The 18,519-nt window shown below is 36.6% G+C and overlaps 1 protein-coding gene across 1 annotated transcript in view; it reads left to right on the top strand.

Moving 5' to 3' along the window:
- Positions 1 to 251: 251 nt before the first annotated feature.
- LOC129566863 (nitric oxide synthase) overlaps positions 252 to 18,519 on the top strand; it is a 36,437-nt gene continuing 18,169 nt past the window's right edge. Inside the window, exons 1-2 of the mRNA XM_055443160.1 lie at positions 252 to 1,502; positions 16,146 to 16,306. Coding sequence (XP_055299135.1) covers positions 933 to 1,502; positions 16,146 to 16,306 — 731 coding nt within the window. The 5' untranslated portion in view covers positions 252 to 932. The remainder of the gene's footprint in view (positions 1,503 to 16,145; positions 16,307 to 18,519) is intronic.

Genomic DNA, 18,519 nt, shown 5'->3' with positions numbered 1-18,519 from the left:
CTTCGACTAAACAAAACGTTGTGAAAATTCCATTACGTACTTTCAAATTACTACGCATTTGCTTAACTTCACTTGAACGCACGAGAGAAAAAAAAATCAAATGTCTAAATATTTATCATGTGTAAATAATCGACACATTGAAATCATTTTCTGGTGAATTTATTGTGAACAAAAATTAAATGTCGTTTTCAGTGTTTATGAGGTGACGTAAATTTGGATTCATTATTTAGAAAGAAAGCGACCAACCGAAATGTGAATATCGAAGAAGAAAATAAAACATTCAGTGAATAATATTTGCAGAAACAAACTGTTATCTGAAAAATCTAATTAAAATCGCAATCAACGCCAAACACCGAAGATACGAAGAAAAAAAGTGAAAAAAGGGACGGTGTGATCTAGCAAAATACGGAGAATAGAAAAATAAAATGATAAAATACGACGAAAAATTTAAATGTTTTGTGTGATAATAGGAGAGAAAAAACACATCAAGTGGCGTAAACATAAGTGGCTGTTATAATTGAAATTACCACATTTCAAAAATCAACACAAACATAAAAAAAAAATATTTATTCGATGTTTGGCAACATACGTTTGAATAATTCATAAAAGCAACTAGAGAGGTGTGTATAAACTCCGTGTTCGAGTATCATTCAACTGTGTGCGCCGCACTTGATGAGATTTGTGAAAATTATTATAACCGAAATCACATTAAACACCAGATACCAGATACTTATGTTAAATTGGATCATTTATGAAGTAGCTGGATACAATCTAATCGGGAGAGTGTGAACAACAACTGTGTAGCTCGAGTGCCTAACAAACGGACCCGACCACTTGGTGAAGTGGGGATATTTGATTTGAAAATCGGAAGTGAGCACTTTTTTTTCGATTTTAAGAGTGAATTGTTGAGCGTTGAAAAAACATTCGGAAATATGATGTCCGCACACATAAATTCGATGTTGGAGCACCTTCGAGTGGGTCCATTGAAACGCATTATGCCGACTGAAGCCGATGATAGCGGTCAACAGAAGCAACAGCAGCAGCAACAACCGAAAGACGACCATCAACCATCGACGGCCAACGATTACGGCAGCAGCAGTAGTTCAACGATGATGGCCAAAGGCAATGGTGCCATTGTGAGCGGTGGCAGCGATGATGTTGATAACAGCCGTGTATCGGTGGTTATCAATGATACGCGCAAAAAATCGCTTAAAGAATTCCCAAACGGCGGTGTCGTTGGCATCATTGACGCCGAGAAAAAGTTTGATCCACGTAAACGGTACAGCATCAGTAACGGTGATCTACGTAGCAATGGTAAGGGACGTGAACTATCGCCCGCCGTCACAATGAAGCAACAACAACGCAAACTCTCGGCTGATATGCGATTGCGAGGCAGCAATTCACAGTTAACTGATGATTATCTACTTCGTCGACCCGTTCGCCTGCGTAGCATGTGCACGAATTTTGAGGTGTACGATTCATTACACACAAAAGCCATGGACGTAAGTACAATACACACACATACACACCCAATCTCATACCCAATTTAAATTCAATTTTAGCCCGTTTTGTTTCCTGTAAACTAAACTTTAGTTTGATTTTACATTGTTACGTTACACTCTCTGCCTTTCTCCGCTTGATTGTTGCCGTTCGTATTGATTTTTGACGGTCGGCGCCTAACGCAATTCAAATAATCGATCGACTTGAATCGGCTGCTATTATGCCACGGGGTGCCAAACGGTTATTTATGCAGCATAGAGAAATAAGCTGATGTGTTTATATCGATTCATTCAATCGAAAATGCTCATGGATGCCGTTCTATTCTTTCATTGAGCATTCACCTCAGTGCTAGATAAAATTTTATACGTATTCTGAATCGAACGAAAAACAATTCCCTCCATTCGTTTTTCTTCGCACTTGTTCCGCTTAATACTGATTTGATTATTTTGTAGCAAATCTCTTTCGATTTTTTTCTGCTTCTTCCTTTTTCCTGGTGCAACATCTATTTCGTCGCTCTTTTTTTTGTTGGAAATTCGAAATTCAACAAAAGAAGAAGGAAAAAAACGTGATTTTTCGGTAATTTATCGGAAGGAGAGTGTGAGAGTGAGGGAAAAATGCGCTCATTTAACCGAGAAGTTAAATAATCTAATTGTAAATTTTGGTTACGTCCTATAAAAACGGATTTAAACGGCGATTCTTCATTTGTACATGCCTTTTGTTCGAAAATAAAAGCCTACCCCAGCCCACTCGAATACAGAGGAGAAAAAAAAGAAAAAATTAGGATTCTAAACTGCAAAAAGGATGGAAGATTTTCATTTAATTAGAAACAAAAACATTTATGGTTTCAAATTATGGTAATGAAATGGTAGAGAAAATAACAGCGTGTGAGAGGGTTTATGCTAAGTCAGCGCACACTGCATAAAACTAGGGGCTAGGAACAAGTTGTGACATTCATATAGATTCACATATATTCATGCGTTCGTGGCTTTGTTATTGTTGTTGTACACTCACTGCACTGCGAATGTCTCGTATACACAATCACACGAATTCACAAATATTCGTACGGATTCGTCTCAAGCGCTTGTGTTCTTACCCCCTAGGCATAAAATCGGACAGTAATATACATTTTCCCAGCTTACCTACACAAGCGTTTCAAATTGCCATTTGAGAGAGAGAGAGGATGAAACGCGGAAGAAGAATGAGAAGGAGAAAGCGGGAAGGATGAAATTAAAGGAAACCTAAATGAAAATCGGATTAGACGTGCTAAAATGAAAGTAGAAAAAAAATGAAACGACAATGTTAGTGATGATTTAATCGGATATCTGCAAATAGTCGAAACATACTTTGATGAAAGTCTTTCGTGTTAGTTCCAGAGATGGAGTATATGTATATCAATTCGTTGTATTTACTGTACTCCGTACAGAACGGTATATATACATTGACATACCTTTGCGTTCGCTGTCATAAAAGTAGTAGCTCAACGCGTTAAACGCAAAGGTATACGTTTTAGTATATACCGATACACATTTCCATACACTTGTGGTAAACGATGAACCATCTCTGGTTAATTCCTTTGAGAACATTTTTTTCGAGTCAAAACCGGTTTAAAAACGTTCGGCTCTTCCATTCTCGTCTAATACCATTGATTTTACATGTAAAATAACAACAAGAAACGACAAAAGTGACCTCTCGTAGCGGCACAGTTGAAACTAACGAAACAAACACAATTGAACATGTCATTTTCATGTTCAGTGTTGGTTCTGTTGTTTGCCGTATAGCCGGAGAGAGATGTCTACAGCTTAGTGGCGTTGAATGACATTCAACACCTATGGGCTCTTCGAAATTACAGGACCAAGTGAGCAATAATGTGTGCTTTTATATGTTCTCCCATCCGATTTAATTCACGTAAACACATTTTTTTTGTTTACAATTTGAAAATCGGTTTCATTTTGTTTATAAATACGTTTTGGCTTTTTTTTCCTAACGAAGATCCTTGGATGTATTTCCCATGTGAAATTCAATGTCGCATGCATTGACGATGTCGCATGAGTGCTTTTCCCAACGGCATCTTTTGCGTATGTTCTTCCATCGCAATAAAAAAAAGTCTAAGCGATTGTATCAATGGCGCATAAAAGGTGTTTGGCATTTTGTTGGCGGTGCAAACACTCTCAAACTCACTTGAATTGAATATGTATTATTATATCCATAAATTTCATAAATGTTGTTTGGATTTATATGTGTTTGCCGAGATTTAGTCAGACAAACATTTGAAGGATTACGTGCTTCGTTCGATTCACAGGTTGGAGGAGCGTCGCACGCGATTTCTTCACGAATTGAATAAGTGATATTCAATGTGTGTGTGCAGTGTGCGAGCTCTTATTTGGGTATTCAATTGATTTTCTGATTGGTAAATTGAAGAATGTTCGTTTTCTGCCGCTAAACTTTCTTCCATTTATGCCAGGGACATTTTCGAAAATCCTCCACACAAATCGAATACCGTTCGGTATTTTTCTTTATTCGAATTTTGGAGTGTGTGTCAATTGTCGCACCTAACCACATTCAAACGATAACACTCGACTTCCGAGTTCGATAACACACGATATTGTTTCGATACAAACTTTTTTGTATATCTAATTTCATTGTGATTTGTGAAACAAACATCGAATCCATGCGAAAAGTCGATGGCATCAGAGGAGATGAGGCGACGTAAGAGACACGCTTGTGAAGAGGAAATAATAGGCTTCCATTAGTTCGGCTTTATATTTATTACTGGGTTGGTAAATTTTCGTATTTCGAGCGATGTGTAAGTAATTTACCTAAGAAACATGTATCTTACGTTTATTACGTAAGAAACCTCAACGCATGTAATGAACTCCAAAATGCTCCAAAAAGTGCAGGGTTATAGACAAAAACCGACTATTCTCGTTTGTTTTAAGCATTTAAAGTATACAGAGTACATACATGCTCGTTCTGCAGCGTTAGCTGATAAATAATTACCAAATATATTATTCATGCAAAAGTTTGAAACCACCATCTTTTTTTTTATAAAGAGTGTATTTTTTCGCAGTGTTATCAAGTACACTACCGTGCAAAAGTTTGGAACCACTAGGTATTTTTCATACAAATTGACCATTTTTGTTGGACTCATTAACATATTTCGGAAATACTTGCACTCTTCATATTTTGTGCATAGTTTCTATAACGTTTCAATAGTAAATCACAGAGGTTTCATCAAAAAATATTCACGTATTTAAAAAATATATAAATTTGAATTTGATCTGTTTTAATCTTCATACAAATTTGATCATTTTTCACACAGGACAAATTCAAATTGCTATATTTTTGAAATTTATGAATATTTTTTGATGATACCTCTGTGATTTACTATTGAAACGTTGTAGAAACTATGCACAAAATAACAAGAGTGCAGGTATTTCCGAAATATGTTAATGAGTCCACCAAAAATGGTCAATTTGTATGAAAAATACCTAGTGGTTCCAAACTTTTGCACGGTAGTGTATACGTGTAGCCAAATGAATTTTTGCATGCTTTTATGTTTGATTTAAATAATGTTATAATAAATTTTTAATAAAAATTTTCAACTATTTTCGGAAATATATTTATATGGAAATGCAGAATTACCGAATCACTATGCAAATATTTCCATAAATAGTTGATAGAAGACGAATGAAAACGTTGATTACATAATGAAATAATTACATGAAGAATATTTAATTCACTTTTTGTTCATCATCTGAATTAATTTTTTACATAACGAAAGAACAAAACTAAGATAGAATACAAATTTTCTTCATTTCCATTTGAAAATCTTTTGTTTTTTGCATTAGTTCTTTATGAAAAAATCATTCTCCAGAGTTTTTTTTTATAGGTTTCTTACAAATTCATGTAAATTACATGATTTTTCATAGGTAAATTACATGAAGTAATATACGTAACTTTAGTGTAAGATACACGATCAAGTTTCTTACGTACCAACCCAGATTTATTATCTTATTTTTCACATTCGTAGTCCCGAAGCAAAACATTCAACTCAAGTAATTCCAGCTAACGTTAAAACTTTTCATTGTAAATCTGCCATCTAACGCCGTTGGACTAACGGTTCGAAGTTGTGCAGGACAATCGCTGATTCTACGTCGCGGATGCGATGCGGAGTGGTGTGTGTGCAAATGGACAAATGGACTATTTGTTATTGATGCTGTCTATTTCACCCATAAATGGGAGCTTAACATTATGTTAGGTAGAGAGAGAGAGAGAGAGAGAGGAACAGAAAGTGAAAGAGAAAGCGAGAATACCGCTTCAAGCGGCTCAGTCACCACTCACGCACACTTTTGCACGTATTACCATAAATATTTACTTCTCTCTCTCTCTTTCTTTATTTCTAAGAGCCGAACAATGGCAACAAAAAACGGTCGCTCTTTCGGAATGTCATTACCTATAATGCCTGAGTAATGTGCTGTAATCTATGCTCTTTGCCACAAATACCAAACGAAAATTGGTACAATCAAAATACATGTTCGAAAGAATGAAGTGGATGATTTGACAATGGAGCCAAAGTTTATCCAAACAGAATGTGTCTGAGTGACTCTGGCATAGAAATGGACAGAGAGAGAGAGAGAGAGAGAGAGAGAGAGAGAGAGAGAGAGAGAGAGTGAGGAACGGGCAAAAAAAAACAATCGTGTACAAATAAATGTTTGGACAGATCCAATTAAGCTTTATTCAGGGATGAGAATTATGTGTATCTTATGTGCAGCATTTCAACTAAACAACCTGCCCGGTTCATTTATTATCAGAACAAAAAAGAATCGCATATTATCGGCGTCAACAAACGGTTAATGTTGACAATTACATTTATAAAAAAATACGGTGCACACGTTCGATGCTGCAAAGTTCGAACGTGTGTGACTGAAATAGCCCCGAGATTAGTTTGCATGCCTTGCGATGTTAGTCGCTGGATTCATCACAATTTATGGCTCATACGCAGCACCGCATTACAAAAAGCACAAACCGAAAAAAACAACAAGCACCGGGTGCTTAGATTCTAAGCCACTTGGAATCTTATTGATTAATACGGACGACAAATATTTGAAAACTTGTAATGTAAAAGAGCTCTAGAAGGTTCATCGAACATATCGAAAGGAAAACAAAGAAAATAGACGATTGGTACACAGAACAATACCGGAATTTGAAGCGTCATGACAAACTCGAAAAAAAACACAAATCGCTTCATCAGTGAGCGATGGTTAGGTTCAAGGTGAAATCGGTGGTGAAAAACAACTTCTCTTCAATGACGTGTTTGTTTCAAACGTCATTCTTCAACCATATATGTTCTCTTAATCTGACATACTTGTACGACCAACGCAATCCAACTGCGAACTCCGCTCTTTCCTGCCTCGTTATCACAATCTTTTCCAAACATTCACTTTCACTTCTTTTTTTCCCTCTGTGCCCGGTCGCCTTTTTCTTTCTCCAATTTTGTCTCTCACACGATTTTTCCTTGCGTCAAACAAAGGCAGCCAAATTGAAAATCCAAATATTGTTGTAACACATGAGATTAGCCAAAACGTGATGTCTTTCGTACGCATCGCTTGGTGAATCTTAAGTTCAACCGACACACTATTCCAAATGGTTTGCGTGCTAAATGCCTTTGTGTTGGATTTTTCTCTCTTTTCGGTCAATTTATTTAGTGTGAACGCACGGAAATCTAATGTGCCTTAATTCACGCGGTAAACAAACAAAAACGGTGGGAGAACAACACGATGTTCGTTTAAATCAAGAGACGAGACACATAAATTGCCATGCCATTTGACGAGAACAATAACTAGTGCTTGGTTTTTACGAGCACTAATTTATCGCGGCGTGTTTTACTCCAGTTATAAAATCTATAATTCGGTTTTGACATTGCCGTGCGCATCAAACTTAGTATGCCACGCCACAGATTGTTTCATTTGATTTCCGTAGAATATCAATTGGTCAAACATGTTTGGGTTATGATACGTATCATCTCCGTACGAAGATAGTATTTTCCGTTGTAACAACAAAATCCATAGCACTAATATATCGGTCAGTTGGATAAAGATAACAAGACCGAGATTACTGATTGGACATGCCATTCATTGTGTATGTGTGCGAAGGCGGAGGGTGTTGAGATCAACGTTTGGTTGTACAAAATTAACTCAATGATTATGTATGCGAATGTGTTTCTACAGATGGTTAGGCTAAACGGTAAACAAACATCCTAGTTTTGTTAGTTAATCCAAGCAACATTGTGTTATGTGTCAAACAATTCACAATGATGATATCTTGAACAAACATATTCTCGCACATCACCTCTGCACGAATTTTGCCTGAATCGACAAAAGTCGAATACGAACTTTTCACCAAGATAATGCCTGCAAGAGACAAATACTCTGTTACACATTGTGCACGAGAATACAAAAGAGTACTCCGTTCGAGCATGCTTGCCAAAAACGGAATTGATCCAGCATGATTCGTTGACAGATTCGTTGTCATTGCTTTCGGTAGGAATTATTTACTCAACGCTTGTGTTACACAACAAATTTTTCGATTCCATTTTTCCATGAATTGTGCCAACGTGCCAAGATGACAATTCATGATGTTTTTCGAGCGTATCAAAGGTTTAACACAACTTTGTCGAAGCTCTGTGTATCAGTGCGGTTTCTTTGGTGAAATAAAAATACATTTTTCATTCGATGAAGTGCATTAATGATAGCATCACCAATTTGACACGGTTTCTCCTGGGAATTTTCAAGAGTCAGAAGACAATTTATTGCCATAGGTTAAAAAAAAAGCAGATAGAAAACATGAAATTTAAAGTAAACCAAAGATGTTTAGAGGAGAACCAAAGATACTTTTCTTGCTCTGAGAAAAAATGCGGTGAAATAACAAACCAAGAAAAACGAAAGAAAAAATAACAACAAAAAGCAGTCAAAACCAAAGAAGCACGCAATTGCAAAGCAGAAGTAGGAAGTAATCTTTTGAGTGGAAAAATGAAAAGTTGTTTCTCGAATGCTTTTTGTTCTTCACTTAATGCGCAAAAAGTAAATCGTATTCATCGTTACGGATTATTTTGTATCAATTTTCTGCTTTGCATTTGATTTTTTGTCCATCAAAGGCATGCGTTCAGGATGGGTTTCTTAGGACATTCTACCGATGTTCACACGCCATCAATCATCCCGATCCCGTTGTCTATTAATGTTGTATTTTGATGGTAACCATTAAAGTGTTCATTGATAGTTAACAAATGTAGACATAAATAATCTGTCGAAATAAAGACATTTACCTTGGAATCCCTAGACGATTCCTATTTATTCGGCTTATTTTACCCGTCATTGCTCGTAGACGACTGAGAAAAAAAAACGCCCCATATTAGTAATGTACTTATCAATTCAATAGCTTTTCCTATTGGAACGAGCATTGAGACAACGTGTTGAAGCCATGAATCATGTTTGTGTGAGATGTTTCGTTTCCCACACGCTTATGATTGGCGTTTCAGTAAAATAAGTTGTTTACGTAAAAATCGTTATTTTTCTCACACAACCACGTCAAACTTCTGGTACGTTCCTAGTTCAAGTGTTCAGTTTGGGTTGGTCTGACTAAGCAATAATAATCACCGTGGAACGGGTTTTCCTGTCTGAAAATAATTTCTGTTTAGATATAATTTGTGTGATTCGAAAAATAAATGATGCATTTTGTTGCGTCAGTGGCAATCTAGCAGAGTGTGATCCCTTCAGCGAGATAACATTTATGCAATCCTTTTTTCACTCGACCAACCAAAATGAGATTTCAAATGTAGTTTTCAACTCTGGCACACGATACATATATTTTAACACTCATTATCGTGTGGGACGTACATGGGTTTGTGTTCAACATGTTCGACATGTCGTTGATATTTTCCTAATTGAGTTTTAGTTTAATTAACTCGATTCGGCCATAATTTACGTTAACATTTCGAGAAAAGAGTTTTTGCCACATTCACATCTATACATTTCTTTTCGTAAATTAAGTTCTTCCTCGCCAATTTCGGTGTATAATACACACTCTACACACCTAATACAATATTTATTTCAATTTCGGATGCTCTGTTTTGGATAGCCAAAATTACCGTTCTGTTTTCATTCGATTAATAACATAATCCAAATAAAACCGTGATTATGATGGATAAAGAGAGAAATGATTCTCATCTAACAATTTTAGTAAATTGGTTATGAGGTGTGTGTGTGAGAGAGAGAGAGAGAGAGCAAAGTTCATGATTAATTATTGTTGAGCCAAAATATTGGCATCAATCAATTTACGTGGTACTTGTCGGCTTGATTGGATGAGATTTTGCTGAAATTTATTTATCGAAACGTCATTACTCCTTTCTAAATAATCCAAATGAATTTTCATACATTAATTTCCTTATCGACTTTCACTTATTGCCGATGCGCTGTCACGGTGATCCGAATCAGGATCGATTTGGAATCGAGTATTATTTGGAATCAAGAATAATTCAGAATCGAGCATCATTCGGCTTTTGCGTGTATTTGTGTTGTTTGCATTTTGAATGAATAAATATTTAGTTAGTTGCGCTTTTCGCTCGTCTCGCCAGGTATTATTTTAGTAAAACATTATGTTCGGAGGGAATTTAATGAGGCCCTAGGATGTTGAAACACAAATCGTTGAATAAGCGTAAACCAATCAGAAGCATATCAACCACAAAACCAAGAATGCCAGAACAAATACGGTGAAACATTACAAGATGCTGTGAATGTTCGAAACGCTCTGGATTGTAATGCTCGCAGCGAAAGTAAACGATAAAGCTCAATATTGACCAATCGATTATTCAAAGCGATTTATTTTAAAATGGAATTTCAAGAAGCCGGATCAAGAATTCGAATGCGAACATGGATCGAAAGTCAAACATCTTCTGAATGACTATCATCGTTGAATGATTTTGAATGATGGAAAACATTTTTCGTTTTCAAGGCGAAGCAAAAAAAAAAAATCTGGGATGAAGAGAGAAAAAGGGAAAATGTATAGAAAAATGCTTGTCATTTTTGATTCGTACTGTTGTGTCGTCTGTGTTCAGTTGACCTTTTTCTCGAATATTGATTTAAACATGTTATGTTGAAATTCCTCAACCCAAAATATTTGTGCGGATACAATAACAACTGTTCACTGTGTCAACGACGAAGGCATGCTGTTTGAATGAAAGTGTCCGGTTCTTCATGGTATGTCAAGTGTTATAATCTCACTTTTCCACTTCTGGGTGTTGTGTTTGTCTGGTCGCCTTTGTTATGCAATTCCCCTTTTATTGCCTTTTTTTATCCAATTAATTCGCATTACTTCCTGTTCATGGAAAATGGGAAATGGGAAATCACACTAATTAAACGTTAAGGTACCTAATTTATTTTATTATTCCTCACTCCACTCTCCCTCATCCTCAATTGATGTATACTTACAAGAAGTACGCTGCAGTTAAAACGTGCATCACTCGTTTTTATGCTCTTGCTCTCTTAGTGAAATCGAGAGAATGGCTTGTGTAAAACTTGAGCAATGACCCTTTTGGCAAAATACATTAGCTTCTCAGTTGGGCATTTCGGTGGTGGTGGTGGTTGCCTGTAGTGGTGATCGAAAACTTGATGAATACATTTTAAAAACTACATTATTTCAATCTCAATCAGAATAAAGCAACGAATAAAATGTGTGCGCATTGAATTTTCTTCGAATTTAAGTTCAACATAAAGGAGCTTATACAACTTTGCCGCAATTTCCGTGCCGCAAAGATAGAGTAACTGCCGTAGCAAAAGTTTAACAAGTGTACGTGTTTTTTCCTCAAGTTTTTGCATTTGCACAAATTAATTCAGTCGATCAAAATATACTCAGAGGGTTTAGTTTGGAGGTAGATGCGATGATTTTGGTCGGTCGTTAAAATAGAATTTTTTTTTTAAACACAACCAAATTCCATTTAAACTCAAAAAAAACTAAATTTATTCAAAATCCACATTGCACGTCGGCCAACTGATGTAACGCACACACATTTCATCATCATCTCGTTCGCATGTTTCGAACAGTTGTGTGGATTAAGTAAGCGTTTTCAATTTAATTAAATTTGCATTTTGATAAGAATGGAAAATTGTTGCAATTTTGCGAGTGAGTTTTTCTTTCTCTGCTCCACCAAATGAATGTGGCCAATGGGCACAGTGATTAAACAAACCCCTTTTTTCGGTTCCTGATTCAATGTTGAAATTTTGATGACCAGGTAAAACGCAAAAACCATTAACCGCGTTTATTTTCAAATTCTCTTGGTTCATTTGTTCGAATCGGTTCCGGTAGCCATTGTACACGTTTCACACAGTGCTTTTTTTCCCTTCAATTATCCAATTCACGTGCATAGAATTAACTCGTTCCATGCAAGTGTTAGCATCTATATGCGTGTGTGTGTGTGTGTAATGTATTCAGGATTTTTTTTGTTGCTCGCTCTTTCCACATCAATCCGACGTACTCTTGAATAATTTACGAAAAATGAAATTATGTTTGAATTAAAATGCAGTATAAACAAAGAGCATAACAACAGCAAAACAAAACATATTCATGTCAGCCACTGCATATTGAGTTTTCAACAAGCTCTCCCCTTGTCTCCTTCTTCTCCCTCCGTCTCTCATTCTCTCATTCACTCTCTCTCTCTCTCTCTTTATATTTCGTCGGAGTGCATAAGTGGTGGAACACACTCGAATAAAATGCAAATATTTATATGTTCCAAGCTGTGTTCAGATGAAGGCACTTGTTTAAATAAAAACGAGATTAGTCTCTCAGTTTCTGTTGGTGCTGGGCGAACGAACGTAGCTGATATTTAAATTTTTCTGCACTTTATTTATTCACACACGTAGCAGCATATGTTCGACAAATATGCAAAAGTTGGCTTTGTTCCATCATGCATGTCGCAGCCTCTCTGATCGTCTGTACAAACAGATAGGGAACGTCAAACAAGAAAAATAAAGCGGCACCTGGACTGGTTGGACTGGTTGGAGAAATAGAGAATCATGCATATAGTTTGCTATAACAAGTACGCGTCTGTGTTAGTTCGAATGTTGAAAGTATGACACATTGCACTTGGTCCCCAGGCGGCGCTGTATTGTTTACTATTTTCATGATCAGAAAGGCTGGCATGTCGATACCCATGTACATTCTCCCCTTACATGAAACGCTTTTCACCCGATCGAAAGTATTTAGTTGTAAATTGTTGAGGCAATAAAATAGTGTTTAAAGCCAAATTATGGCAGACGAAGTTTTTCACCCCTTCTTGGAAAGGTTTTTCCCAACCAACGAATGTGGCGCCGGATGATTTATCCAAAGTGAACATAATTAACAATTTGATCAGATATGGTTCCTTGGTTTCGTTCGGCAATTCCAACTTTCACTTAATCCGAAAACTATTCTCATAAATGTTCAATTTACTCATCGCCTCAAAAACCTCTCGCACTTTTATACCCTTCTGTTGTTCCGTTTGTACTTCGAAAACAGACTCTCCGTGTTAAAATCCGAGTGAATTTTCATGGGATTGATGCAAATTATGAAATAATATCGGGCTATCGTTTGACCACTATCCCTGTCGAGCATTAACATATTTGAGTACATTCAAATGAGTTTTTCAACTAATTCAATTAACGTAAAAGTTTTTTTTTTGAATACAATTTCAAGGCATTCAGATCGAAAATTCGTCAAAAAACCACTGGCATGGTTTATAGTCCATCTATCATAATTTTTGCCCGATGTTTCCACATGAAAGACGTTTAAAACTCACCCAGAATACATGTTGGCCTTTTATATCAACGTAAATAATTACGCTGAAAAATGCTGAACCATTTGGAAATGTTTCATTTTATATATTCGAAACAACGACTGACTGACATTTCAGCTGAAAATGATTTGTGACTGCAAGGCATACGTCACATTTTAAATAAACATTCACAAAAGTGTCTTATCCATAGCATATAAATATGCATTGCCCAATTTACGGAATGCAACTCATCAGTGCTACTCGCATCAAACGAAGGAGAGCGAGAGATGTGCTCAGCGGACAAAAAACGTGATGAAATGAAGATGCCGAAAGCTCTTTGGACGAGATCTAATTAAGCCAGTGCTGAAATTGAAAAGATGTGTGCCATTCATTATCCAAATGAACATAAATTCAAATCGTTGCGTTTCGTCGTCACTTGTTTTTTTTCTCCTTTTCCAATGGTAAAACTTTATTTTTCATATCTGTTTATGAGGTGCAAAAAACACGAACGTTTTGAATGATACATATCTTTGAAGTCATATTTGTTTTTTTTTCAATTTTTGTTTTCCAAAAAACTGACTTTTTATGCATGTTTGTGTGCGTGTGAGTGGAAACTTTTTGCAGAGAAATCATTTGGTCTAGATTGAATTGTGTGTGAGTTAGAAACGAAGTGGGGATCGTCAGTCAAGCGTTCAACGAAACACTCCGTGCATCGAACTTTTTTTTACTAAGGAATATATAGCGTCGTGGCACATTATTTCAATTTGCCATCACCGGCGAGTCATTGCCATCGTAAAGCACAAACACACAGACCAAAATGCTACATAAACCGACGCCACAATAAATTTTGCAAGAAAAAAAACTTTTTCATTTACGAATTCACGGTGAATCGTTCTCTTTGTGCACCTTCGCACGGTTTATGAGCGCAAATATGATGAGTTAAAATTGGTATGATCCGAATGGCGACGACAATAACAAAAGTAATCATTGATTTATTTTATTTTACCTTCCATTGCTCCAACACTCGTCATATTTCATAATCGCTTGATACATTCTATTTGAATTAAAACACCCACACACCCAATCCATTGGAATGACATATTGGATTAATGCTACTCACATTTTTTTTTTCTCGTTTCATTTCGTTTTTGTTGCAGTCTTTGCAACACCACTGCAGGCAAAAAGCGTTGAAATCTATTTTTCAGCAGCGATTAGATAATGACAAGTGAACGACGGAGTGAGTGTGGGTAAAAAGTCGAAAGAAAAAAGACTTCAGGCGAGACGAAAGACGTCGTTCGTCGTCTGTAAAAAGAAATTAATGATCAGAAAATTGACTTTGCCCAACTTCCATATTTCAATCGTTTGATGTTTGTCTTCTTTTTCATTCGTGTTATGCTCGCTAATCATCTGGAAATGGCGTTGTTTAATTAGTGTAAATGGCAAGAATAGATGTTATTAGAAGCTACGAGAAAAAAATGGTCGTCTGATTAAAATCCGATAATTTGCACTTAGTTCGCTTGAGGGCCTTCCAAAGTGAATAGGCTGAAAATGCCTGTATTCACAGTTGTTCTCGTGGCACTGAAGCGGAAGCAAAAGTAATATTCAACCGAGTTTCCACAAAATTTCCACCAACATAGTAGTGAACTCAATTAAGCTATTGCTTTGATAAGCACCAACATTTTTGCTCGCTCTGGACGAGTCATTCAAAAGAGAATCCATTTTCGAGTGAACATTTGTAGTTTGCGTTGAATTACAGTAGTCGATACAATGTTCACAAGCGCCTTCACATAGAAACCATTTCCAAAAATGAACGTTCAAAAGAATTGAAAATTCGAATGTGAATGGTTGTACGTGTATTGTATCCGTACCGTATGTGTTTACATTTAGAGTGGCTATCTCGTCAATTCACCAATTGAATAATAGCAACAACAAAAATAATCGCAACACACTGATTAATAGCAAAACGATGCGCATTGGTTTATAAACGTCGAGATTATATTTTTGTGTACGCTTCCCGGGGGTTGGTTTTGACGTGGTTTTGTTGTTATCAAAAACATGCACACACCGAATACGAACACGGTCGATAAGAATCGAGTGAGAGCGCGAATAGCGCATGGATTATCCTTTTCGATTGTATTTATATTCCAATTCAATCCGAACAAAGAAAATGTTCGTATCCTCGATCTCCCAATGAATAAATGCATATGCCACTCATATCATAACAGCACATATGAATGCACGTGATTCGTACATGGATCGATGCGAAATAGAAAGCGAAACGTAAACCCACTCATAGAGTCACACACACACACACAGAGAGAGAGAGAGAGAGAGAGAGAGAGAGAGAAAGAGAGAGAGATAGAGAGAATAAGCCGCAATTCGTTGTCTGTTGTAAATCGAATACAAAAGCAAAACCATTTTGTGAACAACAAAAAAACCATTTCGTATCCCGAATTGTATATATATGAAGAGCGATGCTTTGGACTGAACATCCTTGTCGTATCCTTGTTTGCGCGCGTGGCACTGAGAAACTTTCTGAAAAATTTATCTGATAACTATAATTCAGTGAAGTTTTGTGGTGGAAATTCCCTTACCATAATGCTACTATGAACGATTCCTTAGTTGGGTTTTTGTGATTTCGCCGCAGTCGGTGGTTTTCAGAGATAGACAGAGTGAGTGAGCAGCAAGAAAGAAAGAGAAAGACAAGGAGAAAGAGAGAGAGAGAGAGAGAGAGAAAGATAGAGAGTGAGCTAGATGGACAACAAAAGCACACCGGATTCATTTCATCACCACAACTGTTCATTGTCTTCATCATGATTTTCTTCTTCTTCTTTTTTCCTTGCAGCAAACACCGAGCAATGCGTTGGCGTGTTCGCGAGCCATTTGCATGGGGAGCATTGTGCACGGTGCAAACTTCCCATTAATCACAACCGAAGCGCGCAAGCCAGACGTGATACTTGAACATGCTAAAGACTTTCTCGACCAATATTTCACATCGATTCGACGGTAAGTAAAATATAAGTACATCCAATTTCTTGTGTCATCAATGTCATAAAAGTGATCTACATAGTCCGTTCTACATACCGCACATAGTATAGTATTACTAGCACGATGAAAACCGCCATTCAAGATCTGTAATCATCTTAAAGCAACAAATTAGTTTCGGTAAACCAAATTTGATGTGCCAAGTGAAGCAACAACATTGTGTGAGTTACCAGCGAGTGAGTTTGTCAAAGGGATTTTAAAATGTAATTATATTAATGCAAAAAGTTTGCCGATAGAGAGAGCGAGTGCACGCGTGCTTTCCCTTTTAACATCATAATGAAATTAGAACGATTGAACATTATCGAGCGCATTTATCCGCATAAAATCGACTGTGCTTTTTATGTCGGTGAATTTTTTATGTCGTACCTTCACGGTGATTTCACAAAACACACGGGATGGTTTAAGATAAACAGAACAGAAGATCTATGCAAAGTGACATAACGGTATGCACAGCAGAACAACATAAATAAAAACGATTTGTATTTCGAATAATTTTTATTTGCGTTTTTTTTTCTCGATTGGCTCATTTGCGTTGGCGTGAAAACCACGAGCGGTGAATGGCTGAGAAGAAGAAAAGCAATGCAATTCTCTCGGTGTTCGAATCAGCATTGGCCATGTGATAAAGCTCATTCATTGTTGCATGCATGGAACGAAGAAAAATGAAATATATATGTTCCAACATTCTGCAACCGACATTTCCAGATAGCGATTCTTATTCGTAGCTACATTTTTTATGCGATTTCATTAATAAATAAGGAAAAAGTTTTATTGCACCTTGGGGTTGGGTTGGGAGAGCGAGAGAGGGAATAAAAAAATGTGGACGCAACAGATATAAGTGATGTTCGTGGAGCGTGCACTTTTCCATCCGACTGCGGACTGCCCAAAGCACGTGTGCAACACGTACGTACACAGTAGTTTGCAACACTCTTCCTCTAACGGATGCACATAAAACAGTGCGGTGCAACGAAATGAACAAAAAGCGCACACAACGAGAGAAAAAAAACCATAAAAGTGATTTAATTTAATGATTTTTATATGGAGTTTCGCGATTGCTTCGGTTTTACATACATATCGCCGCAGCACAAATATTTATTGTTTTGTTTCGTATCAAATGGCCACATTCATTGGAATTCCTTTCATTTCGACGCCAGCAGCAACAAAAAAGAGCTCGTATCGTTTTGTGTGTAGCTTTCCACGGTAAATGATCATGTAAAGATTGGCACAGTTTCAATTATTTAAATTGATTCAGAATTACTCGTTTGATGCAATATAAAAAAAATCGTGAAATCCAATGAATAAAATACTTCAATCGATACACTTCAAGAATGCTCAATGGAAATTTTTTGTATATGCATTTTGTAATTCCATTCGCATTGGTTTCCAACTTTTTTTTCTTCTGCTCTCAAACCGTTCATTTGATTGCGCGGTCGAGTTTTTGTTACCCATTCTATTCGATTCCCTTGAATCGAATACAAAGACAGAAAAAAAACATTGCAATATTTTCCACCGCGTTTTTTGCCACTGCATGCACCAGTGAGTCTATTCGAATTCAATTTGAGCGGTATTTTCCATGAGATTCTTTATCGGAGCGGAGCAAGTGGAAGTAAATATTGATTGTTTCACTTCTTCCAGAGCAAAGATTCGATTAGAACGGTGGTGTTTTAGGGCATTTTGTCTATTTATTTTTCACACTTTCAAAAAATTGAATGAAGATTCTGGCAATTGCTTCGATTAACTCATCAATAAAATATGAACCAGGCATTCTATTTACATTCCATAATCTCTCCGCATAAATCAACAACAAACCTTTTTGCCACAATTTTGAAGCATTCAATCGTAATTCTTAATGCAAACGTCATAAATAAGATCAATAAAATGTTTTTAGGATCAATAAATTGTCAAGCAAGCGATAAGCGTTTGAATGTGGTTTTTTCTTCTTCGACTCATTCGCTTCCGGTTTCAATACACTCTTGGTTTATTTACGTCAGCGCTACGATGAAATGAGTGAGTTTCAATTGATGAGAGAAAGAGATTCATATAATCAAAATGGGATGGTGTCATAAAAGAAGCGTGTCGGGCGACATTACATCAACCGCATGAAGAAGATGCGATGTCTCGAATGCGAAATGCCCTCTTTAAACCAGCACTTATACGATATATAAGTTGAACCATGT

Source organism: Sitodiplosis mosellana, unplaced genomic scaffold (assembly GCF_009176505.1).
Source record: "Sitodiplosis mosellana isolate CC-2019 unplaced genomic scaffold, AAFC_SMos_1.0 Smas_scaffold_5, whole genome shotgun sequence".
Classification (NCBI taxonomy): Eukaryota; Metazoa; Arthropoda; class Insecta; order Diptera; family Cecidomyiidae; genus Sitodiplosis; species Sitodiplosis mosellana.
The sequence above is the reverse complement of the archived record's forward strand: the minus strand, read 5'-3'. Positions and strand labels throughout refer to the sequence as shown.